The following is a 22,128-nucleotide window of genomic DNA, read 5'->3' as shown; positions in this document are numbered from 1 at the left end:
CTCCTCTTACATTTCGTTGTAACTCTGTTAACAGAGTTACCCTATGTCAGGGGACTTTTGAGACATCCTGTATATTACTTCTCTTTATAATACTTCACGATATACCGTCTACAATAGTTATATTTTTCTGTAGCAGTAACTGGATGCAGATAGCTACATTGAATTGTTGCAAAATTTTTAGAGTATTTTCGAAAAGGGTAATGCTGATTAATTGACAAATTGTATGTCCTGTATCTTCTTAATTTCATCTAGAAGATAATCAGAGTATTTCCGAGTCATGTGATTTCCGCGCAGAGTGTGATATGACAATATTCAAACCACATTTATTATTAAAATATATTGTGTAATGACTTGCACATATTGCAATATTACCTGGACGCACAATATAAGTGAATGAAGTTCTGTCTTTTATGCTAACATGTTGATGGCCAGCCCCCATTTCAAACAGTAACTTCATTCACTTATGTTGCGGATCCAGGTAAAGAGCAACGTTCTATTTTCATTTAACTTTGTAAGTATAAAGAGTGTACAACCCAAACGGCTCGTCCGATTGGGAAAAAAATCCTTCATTTTAAATTGAAAATACATTTGGAATTGCTTTTTCCTGTTATATTTTGTTATAACTGATAATAACAGAGTTACCCTATATCAGGAGACTTTTGAGACACACCCTGTATATTGCTGATATTATTGCTCGTGTAATTCATTGTGTTCGTACAACCAGTTTATCAATTCATAAGTTTTATATTATGTATCGTGTAACAATTAAGATAGTGTTTGAGACCTAAAAGCTAGTGTTATTTATGAGATCGTAAAATATCTAGTCTCGTCTCGACTCCTGTCCTGTCTCATTTCTGAGATGAGAGGAGAAATTTATCGTCTCAAAATGAAATGAAATCTTTTAAGTTTTACGTTCCACGGTTATGCCGACTAGGCTAAAGAAGACGGTGATGATGAGAATTGAATGAAATGGTGGAATGAAGAAAGTGAAAGGAAACGGAAGAACCCAGAGTGTTTGTTCACCACAAAGCTCACTTGGCGCGAGCTTGTGTCGAACCAAGGACCCTATACACTAGAGGCGAACACTTTACCACTGAGGCGCCGCGGTCCCTAATTCCTCGTCTCATGGGGAACACAAATAGTAACCAATATTTTGGTTAATTCAATGAAATATATCTGTGTGCTTGAGTTACTGGACCCCACACAGTCTGAAAGGATATGTGTAGTAGTAATACGCAAATTGTATCTTTAAAAACCACCAAAAGAAAAAAATGTGTAGCGCTAAATCCGACAAACGAGTTGGCTACATAAGAAAGTTGTTACGAGTATCGGATCTAGCCCAGGGCCGGGACCCAGTTTTTTGAGTTTCAAAAATAATATCATAGTCTGGGTTTCGGCTGGCCCACCCGTTTTTTCCTTCTAGATCCGCCCCTGGTCATTATCCGTAGTAGTGGTATTAAAATTGCAGATGGGAAGACAATATTAAGATGGATCTCGCAGAAATAGGAATACAAAATAGAAACTGGATCCAGTTGGCTAAGGATAGAAGTCAGTGGTGAGCTTTTGTGAAGCGACATTGAACCTCCGGGTTCCATAGGCCAGAGATAGTTAGTTAGTGATATTAAAATGATTCCAACATTCGACAATTACTTAAAAAATCCGTTACCCGAATGGATGCTCGAATAATTATACATTATTCGAATAATGAATTTTGATCGAATATTCAGAGAATGCATAATTTGAATAATAAATTATTCGAATTTTAACAGCGTTAATCTGTAGCACTGCCACAATGCTCTTTCGTAGTGAGTTGCCATTCTGCAACGTGTTGTCCTGCAGTGAGCATTAAAAAAAAAAAAAAAAAAAAAAAAAAAAAAAAAAAAAAAAAAGTACACATCCTAAAAATTTTCAGAGTTGCTTTCCTGAATGAGCACACTATACTCAAGCTTCTGGTTTTAATTTTATCCTCCTTTTCTGCACCTAGGTTATGTGCAACGTGGGATCCGAATGTTATGAACTCCCAACAGGTATTTAATTATGTTCTCTCGCATCGAAGCAGCGACTGATAAACATTTGCTTTAATGCTTACAGCCAGGGGTAAAAGTAAGGGGGAACGCGGGGGATGCCGTCCCTCCACCTCGAAAAAGTATGTACGGCATCTCCCTAGTTCCTAAAAAATTACAAGGGCAAAGATAGGCAGGAGGAACGACATGGCGTCATGCCGCTACCTACCATCCCCCTACCTTTTCAGATCCACTTTTACCCCTGCTTACAGCTATTGTATTCGCGTATTCTTACGCTGACCTTATATCATCTCCTGCAAAGTTCACTTTGCGTATATATTTATCTTTATTCTCATCCTATGTTGCTATTGATTTTTATGCTAATCCTCTGTTGCTATTTATCTTTATCCTAAAGCTGTTACTACTTATCTTCATCCTAACCCTCTGTTACTAATTACTTTTACCCTAATCCTCTGTTGGTATTTATATTTATTATAATCCCCAGATGCTATTACCCTAATTCTCTTTGCTATTTATCTTTATGCTATCCTTTTGCTGATGCTAATCCTCTGGTGCTATTTATCTCTATCCTAGTCCTACGTTGGCATTTATCTTTACCCTAATCCTCTGTTAGTATTTAACTTTATCCTAATCCTCTGTTGCTTTTTATCTTTATATTACTCCTCTGTTGCTATTTATATTTATCCTAATCCTTTTTTATCTCTATCCTAGACCTATGTTGTTCTTTATCCTAATCCTTTTTTAATCTCTATCCTAATCCTCTGTTACTATTTACCTTTATTCTAATCTTCTGTTGCTATTTATCATTATCCTAATTCTAAGTTGTTATTTATCTTTTTCCTAATCCTCTGTTGCTATTTATCTTTACCTTAATCCTCTGTTGCCACTTATCGTTACCCTAATCCCCTGTTGCTGTTTAATTTACGTTCTAAATCTATACTGAAAGAAGTAACGGAGAAATGTTCCTTTTCCCACTGTTTTAAGACTGTGATGATGAACCAGACACTTATAATACCTCCATAAACAGATTGGTTGATTGATTTAAAATTTCAACATTCTACTAAATATTTATGTTATTCTCCTTTAAAAAATCTATTTATAAAAATTTTGCTTTAGCAAGAAAATAAATTTTCGACCATTGTTAACGGTAAATCAATTATTTCCAACTAGAAGCATTGAGACTTAATCGTTTGCTGCTCCCATTCTACGCAAACCACACAGAGGCAAAAAGCAGCAGACAGAAAACTCTGGTGCTGACAAAAGCCAGTGGTAGCAAGCAAACAAGAACATATCTTAGTCGATGTTTTTGCAGACACGCTACCCATGGATCTATGACTACATGTACACTGCCAACATTTGTCTTATTCTATTCCTCTTCCTCGGTATTTCCTCTCATTTGCTCCATCTATTATCTCTGTTCCTTCTCCGACCGTAAAAACATGCTCTTACGTCGTACAATGGTCATTTGGAAGTGATTACGTTAGATCTAGATTGATAACTTTATTCTAATATAAATAGAGGATGTTCGTTCAAGATAATTCTCTGAAACTCCTCAACCGAGCTAAATTAATTACTTTACTGTTGGAGTTAATTTCTTTTGGGATGATCTAGCTCCATAGCTTGAAAGAAAAGATGGAACAAAATGTACGAAAAGCTGATTAATCACATGGGATTTTCTTGCTTTTATACTATTACATCATCTTGGTTTTCTTTCATTTATAATATTTATATAGATACAAACTTATAATCCACTTTCACGAATTCAATATGACAGACCTAGAGGTGGAAGACAGGCCTTGTTTTGAATTGCTAAACTTTTTTTTTTTTTTTTTTTTTTTTAACAGACAGTGAACGAACACCAAATTCATCCACAATAATATTTGAAATTTCAATCGATATGAATGACAACACGAACACAGGCGAAAGGAGAAAAGTATTCATATTTTTCTGGACCGTAGGACATTAAGGGAAGAAATTTGGTTAATGGAGATTTTTTATATATATACACAATTCTTTCCCACAAGTTTTGAAAGTTCCTCCCCGAAGGGCTGAGGAGGGAGGATATTTAATTTATGTTCTTCCTACCTTTGTACTGTTGCATGTGAAAGTATTGGAATCCTATCCACACACAAGATACAAATGTTTTATTCACCTGAACGATTAATGGCAATTCCTCCTCGTGAGGTTAAAGCAAATTCAATGCGGTGAACTCAGCCTTCTCCTTTTCTTTTAACCCTTTATTTGTCACCAATTTAAATCTCCCGTTCAAGGAAAGGATATCAGATTCATGAGTTGACGGTCGTTGCGCGCATTTGTTTATACTTAAAATGCTGTGGCTTCACTGTTTATTAATATACTTTCTAACGAAACAAAATACTCGTATGTTAAAAGAAACGGTTTAGCATAGATTGCAATACTGTGTTGTTTTGAATTTAAGATTAGGATATATCCGTACTTGAATAGTGAAAGGTTAACTTCCGATAGGATATGAAAGAACGAATGATCATGCCAGTATCAAAAGGCATATGCATAGGGATAGGCCATACATTTCTAATTGCACTTTGTGCACCAATCTGAGGATTTTGATTCCCATGGAACAATTTTCAAACATATCCGTCCATGGAGTCACGAGGAAAATTACCTCAAAGTTAGGATATTTATTTATATCTTACATTCTAAATAACATTTCTATGCACACAGGGACGAGTATGTTCATTGGATTCAGCGTCCTTAAAGTAGTATAAAAATTGTAATTAGAAATATAAAAGTATGGGCAGTTTTTCTATTGGCAGAAGCCGTACTTTAAAGATCCTAACTTTGAGGTCATTTTTCTCATGACCTCATGGACAGATATATTTTAAAATCGATTCATTGGATTCAGCATACTCAAATATGAGAAAGAGAGAGAAACAATTAGACATTTATCCAAACGTGGGGGCCTTTTTACTAGTGGCATGATTCTAGGCTTTGTCCATTCACAATTTTGGAACACAGAAAGTCAAATATTGCTTCACTTGTGCAAATATTAGAAATTTCACCCCGACGGAAAACGGGTGGAAATTTGACCATTCTAGGTCGTTCGTACCGTTGCACATAGAGATACAAAGTTTTGTAGATTGGAATTTTTTGTATACAAAATATTTACTTGCACGAATTTTGAAAATTTCATTCAAAGAGGAGGGAAAGGGAGAATTTACACTATTATTACATGTTCCTTCTGAACTGATGCACATAAAGGCATTTAGAACACAGGGTATTTTGCTTGAGAGAATAGCCATTTTGTTGCCAATATACAAGGCGCGGAAAGGGACACACAATACTACCATGGTAATATGCAGCTTATTTGCTAGTTTTTGTCCTCCTTCCATTCGATAATGTATTTAATTTTGAACTAGCAACTGATTTCTAGAAATGAACTTTTTAGGTTTACATCCCACAGTTGTCTTTTAGGGTAAAGGAGATAGATGATTAATGAAGGGAATGATCGGTGAAATGAAAATATACGAGGAAATTAAGAGAACCCCGAGAACACCCATGGAGTTGAATATCCAGCAAAAGTTCACCTGGCATCGGATTGAAACAAGGACTTCTCGCATCAGAGTTGAGCGCTCTGCCACTGAACTGTTCTGCCCCACTTACAACTAGCTTCACTAATAAAATCTATAAATAAGCTTTACTGCTGCTTAAGTAACAGTTCGATATAAGATTTTACAAACATTTTACAGGAAATGAATTATTATGTTACGGTTGGAAAGAACATGTTGATGAAGCAATCATTTCCTTCTTTATATGTCAAATAATGTTTAACGATATTTAATCTCAACTGTCATTAGTGAAACAGACGCAGTGAACGGTCTCAATATTGTGCCCGATTGAAGTCTTGAAGACTGCAGGTGGGATGGCCCTGCAATCAAGTTACCAAAAGGATACATCAAAAGAAACCACAAGTATACAATATATGTATATATATATTTCATATATATTTATATATTTTTCAAGCCACCAAATTACAGAAGTGATTAATATAATCGGTAAGGTACATGTGCAACATGCTTCTCATACATAGTATTTCTATATTTTGTAACTTCTGCTAACTCATTTCATGTGTGACATTAGGTGTTGGAAATCATAACCACCATCTGAGTAAAGGAAAATCGTGGTGCTAGAAGTAATGCCATATTCCTCAAAGGCAAACATTCATTTTATTTATTTTCTACATTTTAGCTTTCTTGAAATGGAATGTTGTATTTTTTTTTTTATTTATTTACATTATTAATCTTAATACATACATATGTTTATGTACGACGTACCAAGTTGGTTTTCCAAACGTTATTTAAAAATAAACCGTGTGCATTAATTTGATAATTACAACATGTATCGTTCATCATAAATTAACAGAACTTAGTACAGAGTGAGCAGACATCAGAGATATAACAGAGGCAGAAAAATGCTCTGATGCTTCACTCATGTTGACCATAAGAAAAGTATTTAATATAGATTTTATTTAAAAATAAAATGTATGAATGACGATGTTGCGATTTTAGTTGATAACTGCACCTGATCGTACAAAATATGCAGGAGAGCCAGCACAGCCGCAGAAAGTTTCTGTTTTCATATAACCTATTGCAATGACGAAGAAATAATAGTGAACACAATTCTTTCTTTGCAGGTAAGAGAAGTGACATGAAAATTACTTTTACGGATGCTCTCATTAATACCGGCTCACAGAAATTAAAAATAATTATATCAAAATGTCTTTGCCTAATTATTTAGTATTTAGAAAATTATGCTTAGTTTTGAGTTGACATTTTATTCCCCACTGTCATAAAATATGTCTCCAAATCAAATACGGCGTTCTTATGCTTCGATGACGCAGTAAGCAAGAACAGTTTAATGAACAGTGATTAAAATTATTGTGTATCTATGATTTTTGAAAAAAATATAATGAAATCTTTCAGCTTCACGTCCAACGATTATGCTCTTTAGGCTAAGGGTGACGATCTCTGATTTTTGAAATAACCTGAAAAATGAGGAAACGTGAAACTGATAGGCGCACCTTCAATTCGAGAGGTCACCAACCAACAATGCATTGGCAAATTACTACAAAAATCGCAGAAGGGAATCGGTTTACAATAAGCACTATCCAACAGAAGTCAACAAGAAAATGGGACACATGAAGAAACATGTTGAAACTGGGGACACAAACAAATAAAGACCTCTCCTTGACTTCAAAATTTACGGTCACATTGTAATGATTACAATTGTTTTTATATTAACCGTGTATAAGAGCACAAGTATGCAAAACCGGAAATCTAGTCGCTGTATTCGCAATAATATATTTTCTTAAACTTAATTTTTTTTTTCCTTTTCTATGAGACACTTCAACATTGCAAAATCTGCGAATACACCTATGCTCGTACATTTCCCCGCAATAACACAATACTCACTTATTATGCATTTCGGTATTATGAACACAATTTCCACAACAAAATTATGCTTTGTATAAGTTTACTGGTTACGCCCAAACAGTTATTCGTGTACTTGCTATACGATTCATATCATCTCCCTGCTAATTACAATCCAACCAGAAGATATAATACTAAACGAATTGACTGACCAAACTCTTTCAAGATATTCAGTGCTAAATATCTGGCAAGCAACGAATGGCAGTGAATTTCCAACTTCAGAACCTTAAAGTTCAACTATACATTATTTTCTGAAAGTACACAAAATTAGAAAACTGAATACAGCTTAATTAACAAACTATTTGGTTACCAGTAATACATTATGCTTTACAACTCTGTAACCCTAAAGCTATAAAGAACGGATCCTATTATTAAAATAGGTCTGAACTATTACTTGGATTTGTGTCCGAGTGTTGTAATCCCAGCAAGTTTCAATCTGCGACTATACGACCAAAACCAACTGGTGGTCGTGAGGTTACATGTCAGCCCTAATAACGAACTGTTAGTTGTTTATACCCGCATTTCCATTTTCAAATAGTTGCTCATTCTGTTCTAGCAATATTAGTGATGTAACAAACTCTAGTCAGGATTTTCTTTTTTCAGGCATGACTAAATATTGCAGGTGATTACGTATTTACTCTTTATCCTTAAAAAAAAAAAAAAAAAAAAAAAAAAAAAAAAAAAAAAAAAAAACTTTGCTTTAGTTTTGGTTTTAATTTTTAAATAACTATTGGAAAACAAAAATGGTAGAAAAATAAGTTTATCTTGTCTCTGTCTTAAATATTCAATAAAATTGTGTTTTAATATATTGCTGTAAATTTTTTCGAGTTGACTTTAAAATCCAAATATTGTACTTTAAATGTTTAATGTTTTGATTTATAATGCAAACATTTAATATTGACTATAAATATTAATTATGGTGTCGCCAGGATATTTTGCGATGTATCTGAAGAAGACATTCCCAATTCCTAATAAGACAGGAAAGGGTGCTGTATTAAAACGAACAGCACGCATATATAATGTTTATATATATATAAACATTATCAAGTTCGTGACTTCCCGTCTTCTAGGTGCGTACCATTGCCTTACTTTGTTTTGTCACATTGTACGCTTTAATTCCAAATTTTCGGTTAAAGAAAATAACTCCTCTCAAACTCCACACAATTTCCCATACTCCACTGGCTAGAGACCAGCTCGAGAATAGCATATTTTTATTTCCAATTTTGCTTTAAAAAATCATAAGATATTATTCTTAATTTCTTTCCTAAACAAAAACATTAAAATGGGTTCGATCCAATATTTCAACCTGTAAAAAGCAGGAAAAAAAAGAGTTTTAAAACTGTTCAACAAATAATGTTATTAAAACACATGTTTCAAATGAAATCAATCATTAAATCACAAAATTGGGAAAATATGCCTCAGTTATCTGCGTTACTTAAAAACATCTACAACAATCGACCTGGCAACTGCACCGAATTTAGATATTTTTCTGAGAATTATATCTCTCTTTAACAGTTTTTTTTTTTTTTAAATAATGATTCTTTAGAAGCAATTTTAAAAAATTAACAAAGAAAATTTAAAGATCTTCACATAATACAGCAACTTCACGCACCACGATATATAAATACACAACTTTTTAACTAGTAGCACTATACTTCAAACACATGTCTTGCAATCGACATTCATTTGTTTTTTTTTAAATCAACTAACACTGTTCCATTATTCTTGTCATTACACCATTGAAAAATCCTTCTAACTATATTTATATATTATGTATATACCATATATACTTGTACAATACTATTGCTTTACAAACTGAAAAACGATCCCATCTCTTGTAAGTTATTAGCTGAACGCCACCAGCAGAAAAAGTTTCCAGCATTTTATTTTATGTTTTTTTTTTTTTTTTTTTTTTTTTTACACCTATGCCCACTTAACACAATAGATAGTTAACAGAAAGTCACATTATGTCATATAAATTATTCGAGAGGAAGATTCCGTCGTTTCAAAATTCTTATAAAGGAAAACTAGCAAATGTTGTTATTAAGAACTTAGCTCTTTAAAATGTGTACCAATGTTTCATGTAAGTATATAGTTACAAGCTTACCACGAAATATTATAAACGGTGTTTTTCCTTACGTTTGCAGCTCCTTTACATATGCTACAATATAATCACAAAATGACTACAATCAATTCAGCTGTCATTTTATGTATGATAAAAACTGTATAGTTGGGTAGCGTTTAATTTACTTGTATATTTTGGAAAAATTAAACAATTAACATTTCATTCTAAAACTGATCACTTGCCTAGACATTCTCTGCAAAGCTGACACAAATAATTTTACTGTATACATATATGTAACCATGCACGTCATATTGGATGTCAGCCATTTGTACAGCCGTAAGTTTAACCTCTTGATTAGTAACTAATTTTCCACTGCTCAGAACAAGTATTGCCCAATGTGAATTTGATGATTCCTGCTGCTGAGTTACTTCACTCACCGGTAAAGCAAGTGGATAGTGTATCTAGAGCGCGACAAACATTTAACTGAATAACCTTGTGTCAAGAGGCAGATGTCAAATAGCTGTTATTTAAGTACAAACCAACATTTACTGCATTCTTGGTAACTCTTGAAAAAGTGGTTTGGATACCCATAAACGATAACCAGTAGTGCACCCCGTTTTTTCCTTGTTTGTTCAGCTAAGACTTGTACTGTTATTATTATTTTCGTTAAGTGACTTCATTTAATATTTCGTGGGGTTAGAACAAATATTTATAGAAATGTTAACATTAGATGCAGTATAAAACAAAACATTTTTTTATAATCGTAGTCGAATAAGGCAACGATTCACAGCATTTACAAGGGAAATATGGTTATTATTTAAGAGAATTATTTAAGAGAAACGAATTTCAACAAATTATTCTGATTCAGGGACACATTTTGCTGAACTTACCCTCTAGTTTCTCAGCCAAAATATAAATTTCCTCTTAGCAGGCTGGATGGCAGACGGACGCACGTAATATATTTCTTTTCTATCAAAATAGTGCTCTTTAATATCTCCTTAAATAAGGACAAGATATGTTAGAAACAATTACCAAAGCTACAAACTAATCGTTATCAAAAGTCGCTGATTGTCGAAACAGTGATTGGCGATGTTGCTAATCTATATACCAAAATATCTTTATTATTCGGATAACCGAATTCTTAACACGAAAATAAGTGACAACTTTATTAAACATGAGTATTGACTACACATGGATTTTTTTATTATTTAGAATTCACGTATTCGACGAATATCATATTATGCTCATGTACGACAAATACGAAATTTTGTTACGGTCACAATTCCGCCTACAAATTACTGCACTTGATCAAAGATTAATTTTGTCAGAATTGTAACCGTTTAATTCTGAGGTACTACATTTTATACTATGAGTTTACTTTTTTTTTTTTTTAATTTGCTCCCTTTCGCTTGGAAATCTTGTAAACTCATGCACCTTCATTGATCTGTGAATACAAGGAATAATTATTTCTCATTTCCTTTAGCCTAACCGATACAATTTTTAAGCCCTCCCCCCTTTTCTGAGATTAGGGATCATTAGTCTATATGATCAATAGTATGTTTGCATTTATTTTTATGAAATCCTAAGCTCCGGTACTAGTATTTTGAATGTAATAAATACCAAAAGAAAACTGAGATAAGGTTTTAGGAACATTTTTTTTTTTTTTTTTTTGTAACAAACACTAACTGTTGTTTTGATCATATCTCACGGCTTTCATTATACAGGGTGGTACGATAGTACACCGACAAACTGAAGGTGAGTTAATACACATGAAATGAAGAAAAAAAAGTGTAATGAATATAATTCGAAAGCGGCACCGTTTTACCGTGAGATGCATTCAAAAACCTGCGAGGGCGCTGATGTAATAGGAATATTTCGTGAACGCAGAAGTATGTTACTGTACGATCAAAAGATTACACAGAAAATCGATCTTGATAAATGCAATGACGTATCAATCGTAATGGCGTGATCGCCGCGTTACAGGAATTCATACAGACATATGGACGTATGGACAGGAATTCACACATACATTCCCCATCTGTGGGGATCCCTGTTGCACGGCAACCGTTCCGCTACCATTAGTACGTCATACACTTTTCACAGTTGATCTGTGTAACCTTTTGATCTGATAGTGGTACCTTTCAGCGTTCACGAGATATTCGCCATTATATCAGCACCTTCGCAGGTTTTTAAACACCACTCTCGGTAAAACGGTGCCGCTCTAGAACCATGTTCATTAGACATTTCTTTATTAATTTCATGTCTATTATCATCTCTTTCGGTTTATTGTACCAACGTTTATCTGTAAAATTCTGAAAACAAAATAAATGAATCATACTATATAGTTAGGATAGAACTATAGATAGATTCAAATGAGTTCAACATGTGAACTGGATAATCGCATGCAGATCATGGCTTCAGGAATCTTTCAGATCTAAAAGTTTTCAATAGAATATGCCTATAATTTCGAACTACCAGTGAAAATGACAGATTATTTGTGTATATTGTTCCTATGGTTATTACAAACTACTCACTAAGGTAACGTTTTTAACTATTTAGATTTTTCAGCATGTTACCGGTAAGCATAACTTTACACGAAGAATTTTTCACAATACTATTGAAGTTACATTAGTTTATCTGAAGCTAATATATTCGTTACAAACTGTCCATCATGGTATGCATTACATAGTTTGTTTCCAGAATGTGACAGATATGCCTAAACATACTGGCAATAGACTTTTAATTTTTGACGAACATAGTGGTTTCCTCGACATTACTAAATGGTATTTTGACACACTCGTATGTTTAAGTCGTCTTTTATTTGTTACGTCATAAGGTTTTAAATTTCTGGTAAGTAAATTGTCTCCCTGGCTCGCTTCGGTATTCCCTTATTCCTACTAAAAGCAGATCACATTATACATATTTGAATGATATACTGTTTCAGCTATCGAAACTATTTAAGTACAATGAAGCCTAAGATAGTCACCCTTGACTCAACAGACACAGAATGTGGTTAATGTTTCTATAGATAAGCAGGTGACCAATTACAGGAGCCACTTAAAAGATAACATCATACAAATGCTACGTGATGAGGAAAAGGACGCAACGTAACTTTTTATTTTAAAATGTAATGGCAATCGAACTGATACTTGTTTCTAAAGAGTGCTTTCAATACATGTACTATTGATGAAGCTATATTAAATCTGAAATCCACATATTTTAAAATTAAATGTGATATATATTTAATCACATTTATTTAATCAACAATTTTGTGATATATATTTAATCAACAATTTTGAAAGTTTATAAGAAATTAACTTACTTTTTCGTTTTCAATTATATATTTGATTATAAAATAAAATGTGTTGCGATTTTTGTGGCACTCGTATAATAAATATTTTAATTCTTAAAGCGTTAACAAATGCATTAAGATTAAATTTTAAAGTCCCAATTTACGAATACTTTATTTTATATATATATATATATACATATATATATATATGCTGTTCTAATACGACAAAAAGAAAGGTTGTAATTTTAAAGAAATCAATTGTATTCATAGCCCATTTTGTAAAAGAAATAATCCTCTGCTGCGTTATCATCTGAAATTGGATAGAAATGTTTGAAACAGTGTTTGAATATTTGCATCTGTTGGATAAAATATCAACTACGAACTCAAGAATCATTGGTTCTGTTTTAGTACCTGAAGTTTTCTTCTCACGTACCGAAACAGAAAATAAAATTTATGTATTTTCAGAAAACGAGAAACAGCTTACTAATACAGAAACATACACAATAGTATCATTTTGTAAACTATTTTTATTAGAAATGTTAGTTAAGAATGTAAATTTTGAAACGAGATGAATCGACCTCTCATTTTTTTTCGAAACAAACATCATTAAAAAACAAACCCTGTGATGTTCTCTTAGATACATGACATAGTGCAATTTGCACACTCAAAAAACTATGGAACTGTTTTAACTCAAATACTTAAAACAGCTATATAATAGCTGACCAACTAGTTCCACAATCGAAGTTATTGCAACAATAATATATATATACTATCTTTTTATTTATAAATTCAGGGATTGTTTTCTTCTTTCTTACATTTTCTTATTATGTCCGCCTTTCTGTTTCATCGTACAAGCTCTACCATACGATAACACAAGTAAGAGCACAAAATACCAGTGAAGATATACCTAATATCTTTGTTTATCTGGTGGAACACAAAATAGATGATCAACATTTATGTTAAAAGGATGATGACACTATTAAACATCTAACAAATGCATTCATTTTTAAACTTAGTATTAATTGTTATTATTATCATCTATCACACATTGATGCATTTTTTTCTTTTTTAATTCCACCCAATTAACGCTACACATCATCTTAATTACGGAAAGAAGACAGGGTAAAACCTAAGTGCAGACATTGCCTGCTTCTTTTTTTTTTTTACCATATGTAATATACCTACATGTATACATATTAACTATTGGATGAGCACCAACTGATACACCTGAATTGTTACCCAGACTTACTTTACAGTACAGCAATAGAGGATCTGTGCTCTGATTACATTTCTTTTCAAAAAACACAAAACATCAAAATACCTCTCCTATTAGAAGATGGCTGTATAATAATTAGTATGCCACATTGATGGACATGTAATGAAAAATCAAAAAAAAATCTTTCTAGCATTCCCAACAAAAAACTTAAGTTTTTTCTTCCTCATACATAAGAAACTTTTTCCATACATGCGTAATACATCCAAGAGTATGATCAAAATACATACACTCACTCACACACACACATACACACACACAAGTATACAAAAGTAGCTAGATATATATATATTCATATATATATAACTGTACACAGTCATAAGTTCCAAGCAAAGAACTATATGCACAAAGAACATGTTTAACATGCAATATTAGCTGTATAAATAATAGTGCTGGCAAGAATGTCACCGACACTTAAAATCATTACGTTACTGTTTACTAATCTAATACAGTAACATTTACAGCATGATTTATATTTTAGTCCCAAAGAACAATATCCATATATATATACTATTTTTTCAAACACAGATGTGGAAAAAAAAAAAAAAAAAAACAATGGCTACATATAAATATGAAAATAATAATTAAAAAAAAACTTTCATTCCTGTCAGTAACACATTGAACTAACAACATGGAATTTTATAGTTGTTGACAAAAGATGGTCAATTCCACATTTGTTAAATGTTATCAGTACCTAATATGGAACACACACCTATCACATACATATATATATAATATATCGCTATAGTGCACCACCGTACTTTCTATATTTTGTTAACACAATATTTGGTTATGGATTTCTCGATATAAGCTCTCTGCTTACGACACTGGTGCACTTTTGTCCTGATTATATCAGGTAAACATCTACTTCATTAAATTGCAACTCTCTCTCTTGTTTTTAATGTTCACAGACTATAAATAAAATACTACCAAACACTTTCCTGTAAAACATCTATGTTTTACTATTGAAAGAAGAGAACCTGTCATTTTGTTTTTTCTTTAAAAAAAACTTTTTTTTTTTTTAAATTTATAAATATATTATATCCCTGATATACAATTAATGTTCCATTTGGTTGCTTATCTTTACTAAAAAGATAAAAAGTAGAAAAATATTTTACTGAAACTCAGCCACACCAACCCGTACAAACAGGCAAATACATAATTCACACCCACACTCATACATACATAAAAGTATTATTATTTATATATATATATATTGATACTCTGCATTGAAATACAAACCCGATTATACGCAGAGTGCTCAAAAAACACTGAACTCACCAATTTGGTGAATATGGAGTACACACTGATTAACAGCATTATCTCACGGACTTCCACATTAGCTTTCTATGTGAAGCGACAGAAGTAGTACGAGAAATCATAATATATATCTTCATTTCTTATTAAAATCAAGAAACGAAACACAAAATAATTTATTTCAGTCTTGTTGCCAAGTTATTACAGAAAAAAAAAGAAACTTATTTTCTTTCAAGTTGAATCATTACAAATTTATAGAAATGCATATTCCTCCCTTTCTTGTCAAAGAGTAATTATATATATAATTAATGTTAATAAACCAATACTTTCTTAAGTTAAACGTTGTTTTTATTTTTTTCTCCCCTTTAATTAAGAAAATTTGAAACAGAAACAATTAACTGTAAGCCAATAATATAGTTGGATTTAATGTATATATTAGAAGCATAAAAAGTAAATACATAAGTAACTTAATTCGGACAGTATTACTATTGAGTTTGCAATGCTGTTCCTGAGGATAATCGATTCAATATTTTTTGGTGAAATTGTAAACTCAACGCCCATTTATCAAGGTCTTAACCTTCTGAGACTTTTATCTTTGGTGTTGACTGAAGGACAAAGTCATGCAATCTCTACAGTACAGCTAACACATCACAGTAAAAATTAAAGTTGCAGTATTGATAATGTTCGGCGATACATTTATGTCTTTGGTTGCTACTTTTCAACATCACCTTGATCAGCTGATCATCTGTGAGGAGTCTGACACAACATATTACTTTATAAGTTCCAGATTGTTACATAATGTCGTTTCTGAATGACCTCAATATTTGCTTTCGTTAGTAAATTTTTATTAAACATCTTATAAACTATGTTGCATACTACTCAAATAACGCTGGCAGTAAAGCCAATGAAATGATCGTTGGGATAAAAGTACGTTAAGTACAACAATACGACGTTAAACCTAAAAAAAAACTGTAGAGTTATTAGCAAAAGTTGATAGCAATTCCCATCGTAGTTTAAAACAATATTCTGAAGCTAAATTTCTTTAAAAATTACAAAATAGATGACCATTTCATTACTGCTTATTATAAAATAAAATATATCAACAGCGCTGTTTTCTTTTAAACATTACTGATTACGGAAAGAGAACAGAAATGAAAGTAGTGCCTACGGAAGATGGCTACGAACTTTCGTAATTTCGGAGTTATTTCAGTCTTAAATTTTAAGATAAAAATAAAATTATGGTCAAAACAACCCGAATACTTGCGCAAAATACGTATGACGCTTTTACATGTCCATCCACTGCTTTTTCTTTAATATCTAACGTTTCTAAAGCAATTACTATTTCTATTCTCAGAATACGACTACTATAAACATTGTGTCAACGTCAATTCTAAAAGAAAATTCTTTAAAACAATCCCGTAAAATAACGTCAAATACGATATAATTGTACCACGATATTCCCAACATAAATTCAAATTTTAACCTTTCTCCCTTTCCTATTTGGCATTTCCTTTGAAAACAGGTTAAGGTCACACGATTATTAACGTCGTCATAAACTAGTTCTAGGGAGCGCACTTGCGCTTATGTTTCTATATTCTACTCCTTTACTTAAAACTACGTATTGCTGTTTACTGGCATCAGAATTTATTGTGCTATAACTCGTGAAAATTTATTACCATTGAAAGATAAAACGGCGGAAATTTGTAGTGGTTAAAATCTTATAAGTAAACTATATATACTTTTAGGTCATGCATAGGGTACTAGTTTTTTTTCGCCATTTACGATTTTTGAGAACTGTTTCCAACAAAACTGCCACTCTCCTTAGCACCCTGGGTTACCCAATAACTGAAATCTAAATTTGTCTGTCTTTAACCGCTCTCGAATTCTTAATTTGTTACATCAACACTGATAATTGTTTCACTGATTTTTCTTTTATTTAACGTTGAAATAACGTCCAGGTTGTTAATGTCAATGCATTTTTAGTTATAATTTTAAAACAACTGTCCTACAATATGTATATTCATTGAACTCCAAGAATAAATTAAATTGCTTTTAAAATATCAGATATTAAATAAAAATCAGTGGATAGTTACCTCCGTGGAAATTACATTGAATGTAGCTTCAATACTGCTTATTTTTACAGCAGCTTTACATGAAAAGCGTACAAATGTTAAAAATTTCGGGTGACAATGATGTACAAAATATTTAACATAATAAAGACGGTATTCGTATATCCGAAAATATATTAGTTGACTATACGCTTATAGAAATTCGGACCAAATTTGTAGAATACTTTAATATTGGAATGTGTAATAAATAAACTCTGGTGCAGATCTCCTATAAGCGATGGGAAATCTCTCGTTCTTTTATGTATACAAGCATCAGCGTTGAGGAGTCCGATTCTTAGCAATATTGTACAATCACCAGCTAAACTGAATACTCACCCCATACTATGTAATTTTGTTAACTTGGGATTGAAATTACCAATTTTAGTACTGCTTTCAATTGCATTTTTGCTAGTGATTACTCAATACAATTTAAGGAGTAGGATAAATCGCGCGTATTTTTCAGACCAACTTTCACTTTTATATTGATTAAGAAAAAATTTAGATGAAAAAAAAGTCCTAAAATATTAAATCCAAATCAAGTTACAAGCTTTCATAGAGTCGATTTACAAAAAATAGCAATTTCATTAATTTTCTTCCCCATAATGAACAGTGGATATGTATATAGTCCATATGAAGTTACAGGAAAGAAAAGAACATGAAGATAATTAAGGAACAGTTAAGCTGATATATTATGGAACAATAATAACTAATCTTAATTATGACAGGACCAATATGGTCGAATATAATCACGGCAACAAGAAAGAGAAGAATAAATACATTCCCAAGGAAGCACCATCAGCAAGTATTTAAAGATTAAATAGCAGTATTCATTTTCTGCATTTTAATTTTCTTTCTATATATATAAATTTCGTGGTCTCACAGGATGTTCTTAAATTTAACCCTTTACATAACAAACAGCATGGTTTCAACCGGAAAGATTAAATAAATAAATAAATAAATAAAATCATTAACAAACAACTTTTCTTCTAAAGTACTGTTCTTAATGGTTAAACAAAAGCTTTTCTCTTTTTCTTTTCCTTCCTTCCTTATTTTTGAAAACTGACAGAAAAATATATATGTATATTTTAAAATTCATTGAAAAATTCGAAAATATCATAGACGAAACAATTACGAAAAACGAGTGGGTATTGCATGAGTACACTTGCATTTCAAGCCTACAACTATCACAGACAAGTTTTAAAGAAGTAGATTCACAAATTTCTAACAAACGTCTAACAAAATAGAAAATGAATCCCTGTACTTCTCTTTTTTTTTCAGCTTTATCTTTTTACAACTCAAATTTGTGTTATGTTAATAAATAACTGGACAAAGCAAAAACACTAAAGGAACTGCGGGCTACAGTCAACCCCCCCCCCCCCATTCACCCACCCGCACAGGTGCATACGAACTTTATGTAAATATTCGTGTTATGTGATAAGATCCTCAACATAGTTGGAGTTAAATAACGCAGAATTCAAGAATTCGAATTTGAACTTTAAATAATTCCATTGCACAATGTAATCCTTCCTATTAGCAAGCACACAATTACATCACATACATGTTTGTTTCTTTCTTGTAAAAAAAAAAAAAAAAAAAAAAAAAAAAAAAAAAAAAAAAAAACTAATGCGTGGAATCAACATAGAGGAATTTTCACATGATCATGTCACAAGAAATGTTATTATTTTTTAATGTTAATTGCATAAAATTATAAGCAGAAAATCACAGTCATAAAAAAAATACTTGGAGAGTGACTATTTTGAATAACACGCACTCTATATGTCAAATTTACACAAATAAATTTTCTAGCTGTTAATAATATGTTTTCTCTTAAAGGTATAATATGTCAACACATTATCCAAATTTGTTTTTTATTAGATTTTTTTTTCATGACAAGTTAGAAATAATTAGATCGTACAAAGAGAAAGATCACTTATTACTGAGTTTAATTCTACACTTAATCGAAATATGGAACATTAATATTTCGAGTAATGTATGCAAAATAGCATATTTATTTTCTTTATATATATATTCTTTAAGTAATAACAATCATACCTTAAAACGTACAAAGTGTTTATTATTTTTATTTCTTTTTACAAAATTCTCTTCCTAGGTTCTCTTCATGTATCAATTCTATTATACAAATTCATCGGACATTGTTCGAGGTTCTTCCACTATAACGGGAGATAATATACAAATATATGGGCTTTTTTACTGGCTTCAAAATACAGCGGACAATACAATACAAATACTGTATATTGAAGCTCTCCAAATTATGTTTTAAGACGATAGTTTTGAATCTACTTGTATATATAAAAAAAAAAATGTTTCTACAAACATAGCAATGTAGAAAACAGATTAACATTTATCTCAAAAATAATCTTCTGAAACGTAAACACGTGAGAGAGGTATTACCGTATATATGCATATATATAACTTTTATCTTTAAAAGAAAGTGACTTTTCAACAAGTGAAAAGTACTATGTATAAGATGTTACGGAAAAGAACTTATATATATGAGGTAATTATAGTGTAAGACAAGACGACTTCATTACAAAGTTTGGCAAGGGCGTACAACAAAAAAAGTTTTATTGTACAGGACAAAACAAAATTAAAATTCATCTGTAGCATAGTCTACATTAGGCCATTCTTAACTGCAAAACATGAATCACTTTAAAATACGTTTCTTGAATACTTAATAATAATTGTACCGTGTTAAAATCACTGTTACTTATTTTCCTCGCCAATAATCCATTATCTGAGAATCAATTTTATTTACTGCCAAACGTTTCAATAACGTTATGTTCAAATTTTTTTATGCAGTTAGAAATGTGTACATTTTTTCTTAGTATAAAAACCAGAAAAAAATACTCGAATGGGCCTCAATAGAAAAAACCTGACCATATCTGATAGTCTTGCTAATATATATACATATCTATATATCTATATATAAATTTTAAGGCTACCAAATGGATCACAGTGATATTTCTCTAATACAATTTCTCCACTTTCTCATTATTTCAGGAAAGTTTACAACTATACATTTCTATTGTTTTTATATATATATTTGTTTTTACAAATTTCTTAAGATTATGAAACGAAGACACACACACTCTAGCTTGGATAATTCTTAGATTATGAGCAAAATTACACTATGCTCAAAATTATGCTTTACTTCCTATAAGCTTTCCTTCACTCTTCACACAAATAAAATACATTATCATTTGACGCAGAAAAATAAAAAAGAAATCCAGAACCCATTGGGTTGATAAATATTTCTTGCTGCAGAAGAGCGTAAAATTGAGACTGATGGCACATAGTGTCACTTCTTGCCAGATTCCTCTTCACTGGACCATCGTTTCTCTTGTTCTTCCAATTCGTATTCCCAGCGCAATTCCAATTCCCGCATATCATTCGCGATACCCTTCTCATACGAATCCTCCTGCGAAAAATTAAGAGTAGTTTCATTAAATTTACTGACAGATACTATGGAGTGCATCTTAAATTAATAAAATAACAAAGCTTACGTCTGCACCTGTGGTTCTCTCTCTTTTAGTTTATGTTAATATTTTAACTCGCTCGGGAGTCACGTTCGCAACCAGCAGGTTAGAACTTCTATAATATCATCGTTGTCTGCTTCTTACGTAAGTCCTCGTTATTTTGAGGAGCTGATTGCCTTTCCTCAAAATTAATGTTAATGAAGTACAATAAAACTAAGTGTCCATGTCAACTGTCGTATCCCTCCAGTACAGGAAGATCGAAATATTACACCGAACTAGAAGAGGTCCACGGATGCAAAGGTAGGCTTTGGTATTTTTGATTGCATTAAAACTGGAGTAATACAGCTGGAGCAGGATATAGCTTGTGTTGGCAAGTTAGTAAAAACAATACAGGTTAAGTATTTCGTCAATTTCGTTTTACGTAAGCATTTAACTAACAGGCATCTACTTAGAATACAAATTTAAGAACATTAAAGAGGAATAGAACACCACAGTTTGAAATATATAACAGGGTATTGCATAAATGTATCACAATATTTTGCGAACAGAGTCCTCGCAAAGTTCATATGGACCTGTCGTCGGAAGTGCATCGTTTCGTTGTCATAAGAGTGCCGAAAACATGAAATAAGTGAACTTTAAAAGTTCATAGCTCCACTACTATGGGACCTATCGTAGTCGAGTCAAGACATCACTGAGGAACTAGTATGTTAGCTATCCAAATGTCCATCTTTCAGAACCTCCGGTACATGCACAATTATTTTTAGAGAAGCTGTTTGGGAGTACTTGACCACTCTCCACCTACCTCTCTAAAAATTGGTGTGCAAGTACTGGAGCACTCTTAAATGTGGATATTTGGATAGTTCACATACCAGTTCCTCAGTAATGTCTTGATCCGACTACGATAGGTCCCATTGAACTTTTAAAGTTCGCTTATTTTACGTTTTCGGCACCCTATAACTACGAAACTACGCACTTCCGACCACAGGTACTATGAACTTTTTTTTTTTTTCCTTACTTTTATGTGAGAAATCTACTGTGACACATTTATGTAACACCCTCTATATATAAACATGATACGTTCTAATACCTGATAATACTGTTGCGGTTTGTCGGCGTATTTTTAGAGAAAAATTGTAAGAAGAATCAG

The 22,128-nt window shown here is 32.0% G+C and overlaps 1 protein-coding gene across 4 annotated transcripts in view; it reads right to left on the bottom strand.

Annotated features, from left to right (window-relative positions):
- Positions 1-5,974: 5,974 nt before the first annotated feature.
- The window catches only part of roq (RING finger and CCCH-type zinc finger domain-containing protein roquin), a 134,173-nt gene continuing 118,019 nt past the window's right edge, over positions 5,975-22,128 (bottom strand). For all 4 annotated transcript variants that reach the window (XM_081764831.1, XM_081764833.1, XM_081764834.1 and 1 more), the window contains exon 18: positions 5,975-20,923. In XM_081764831.1, coding sequence (XP_081620957.1) covers positions 20,804-20,923 — 120 coding nt within the window. In that variant the 3' untranslated portion in view covers positions 5,975-20,803. The remainder of the gene's footprint in view (positions 20,924-22,128) is intronic.

The sequence above is a fragment of the Thermobia domestica genome, chromosome 7, assembly GCF_964235325.1.
Source record: "Thermobia domestica chromosome 7, izTheDome1.hap1.1, whole genome shotgun sequence".
NCBI lineage: Eukaryota > Metazoa > Arthropoda > Insecta > Zygentoma > Lepismatidae > Thermobia > Thermobia domestica.
The sequence above is the reverse complement of the archived record's forward strand: the minus strand, read 5'-3'. Positions and strand labels throughout refer to the sequence as shown.